Source organism: Echinops telfairi, unplaced genomic scaffold (genome assembly GCF_000313985.2).
Source record: "Echinops telfairi isolate 266 unplaced genomic scaffold, ASM31398v2 ScPeMD7_23;HRSCAF=83, whole genome shotgun sequence".
NCBI classification, from domain to species: domain Eukaryota; kingdom Metazoa; phylum Chordata; class Mammalia; order Afrosoricida; family Tenrecidae; genus Echinops; species Echinops telfairi.
Window position 1 is genome coordinate 12381237 of NW_022103920.1, and position 2324 is coordinate 12383560.

The 2324-nt window shown below is 49.2% G+C and overlaps 1 protein-coding gene across 1 annotated transcript in view; it reads right to left on the reverse strand.

The window, feature by feature from the left end:
- EXOC4 (exocyst complex component 4) overlaps positions 1-2324 on the reverse strand; it is a 767286-nt gene that overhangs the window by 703719 nt on the left and 61243 nt on the right. Inside the window, exon 3 of the mRNA XM_045288923.1 lies at positions 2231-2318. Coding sequence (XP_045144858.1) covers positions 2231-2318 — 88 coding nt within the window. The remainder of the gene's footprint in view (positions 1-2230; positions 2319-2324) is intronic.

Below are 2324 nucleotides of genomic sequence, written 5' to 3' on the forward strand. Positions count from 1 at the left end.
GTAAGCAACAAAGCCCACATGGAAGGCACACCAGCCTGTGTGATCAAGAGGTGTCCATGGGATCAGGTAACAGGCATTAGAAGACCTAAAACAAACAAATGAAAAACAAAAACATACATTTGAGAACAAGGTGGGGTCGAAGCAGAGACCCAAAACCTCTCTATAGACAATGGGACATCCCCTCAAAGAAAGGTCACAAGGAAGCCATGAGTCAACCAAGGCGAGGTATAGCACTGATGAAACACAGAATATTCCTCTGGTTCCTTAAAGCTTCCTCACCTCCCACTATCATGACCCCAGTGCTGACTTTCCCTGTGGACTAGACCAGAGCATGTGCACAGGTACAGATTCCTGACCCCAGTCCTGACTTTCACTGTGGACTAGACCAGAGCATGTGCACAGGTACAGATACAAGAGAAAAGGTCAAGACACATGGAATCCAGGACCAGGAACGGGAGTAGCAGTGTACCAGGAAGGTGGGGGAAGGTGGGGAGAGAAGGGGAGGCAGGGGGTACCGATTGAATTGATTGACATAACCACCATCCCCAATCCCACCCCCAGGGGATGAACAGAAACCATGAGGTAAGGGAGACAGTGGTCGGTGTAAGATATGAAAATAATAATAATTTCATTTATCAAGGGGTCACAAGGGGGGGAGGGAGGGAAAAAAGAGGAACTGATACTAAGGGCTCAAATAGAAAGGAAATGCTTTGAAAATGATGATGGCAACATATGTACAAATGTGCTTGATATTACTGATGCATGGACTGTTATAAGATCTGTAAAAGCCCCCAATAAAATGACCTTTTAATTAAGAAAGAGAGAAAGAAAGAAAGCCGGGGACAACAAAAGCTTGTCTAGCTCAGGAAGAGGCTACAGTACAAACCTTTGTCAAGTTACTGGAAGGAGAACGTGTATTAGGGATTTTTTTTAATCCGCAGACTGATCAAAGGAAACTGTATTATAAAGCAATCCCTATATTTTCCTACAGCAAAAGTCACAAACTGCCCCATTTCAGGCCTAAATACTGCTAAAAATTTTTCATTTCAATGACATCTTAAAATGTTAATTAAATATGCTTCAGCAACAATACACTGCTACACTCTCAAAAGAAACCCTTTTCAATTAGCTGCCCAAAGTGAATGGAGCCCCAACTAGTTTTCTACCTTTCCATTATTTCAAGCTTAAAAACTACATTTAAATGCAGATCTGAAGAGCCCACGATGGCAGATCCTCTGATTTCATTCAAGGCTTGAGGGCCTTGCAGGGCACAAACAAGGACCCTGCATTCATCCCACTAAACGCTCCCTGCTCCTTCTCCCCAGCCACAGGCCACAGGCTTTCCAGGCACAGCTGGGCCTGAGCCACCAACCTCTGCTCCCTGCCCACCTTACACTGGCCTCAGAATGGCTTTCCTGGGTCTCCGTCTTCCCAGATTAGGCACGTTGGGCTGCTTACTCCAAGGCCAGCATTTCGAAACTATCAGCCGCTCCTCAGGTGAGTCACAGCTTTCTACGCCCATCCAGTGTCAGGCCCAGACACCCGCAAGGAGCGGGACACCCGCAAGGAGCGGTGTCTACGCGGCCTATAGGGTGGCTATGAGTGGCATCGGCTTGAGCAGCAGTGAGTTTGGTGTTGGAAGAAGACTACCTAGACTGTGACTCTTTCGCCCAAGCAGGTACATATATGGGGGTGTGGGTTGAGGGTACAACACTTGTATCTTGTCCTTGCATGTTAAAGTTCTGTGTTTGGTTTTGAACTGTGTGCCTGTCCTCTGGATCCCAGGAAAACACCTCTAACCAAGTCCCAGGCAGTAAGGGTAGGGAGAGATGGCCACCATGGGGAGGGGCTCCCGGAAAGCACAAAGGAAGCATGCATGCAAAATGCAGCATGGCTAGGCTCAGGTTATGCTTCTGGAAGCTTCTAGGTGAAAATGCTGGGAGCAACAGAGACAACAAAAATGAGCGAGCAGGCGATCCAGCCCAAAGCCTTCCAACTCCGAGTTCAAAACCAACAGGTAAAACCAGTGACAGCTGGAGCCAAGACGCCCTTTGGTCTGGAGGATGGAGCAGGTCCACCATCAGTGTTGAGCCTGTCCCCTCCAAGACCACACCCTCAGACAGGAGAGACTCAGCAGAGCTCCACGCCTTGGCTCAGGACCAACTCCCCTTGGCCCTTCCAGGTCCCTGTTCCCCCCAGAAAGCGAGTCAGGGAGCCGCGTAACCCTTACCACTGGAACTGCCAGGGACAGAGTACTGGGAGGCGTCCAGGAACTTCCGAGGCGTCGGGAGGTTGGTGACGTCGATCAGAGGCCCAGGCGAGGC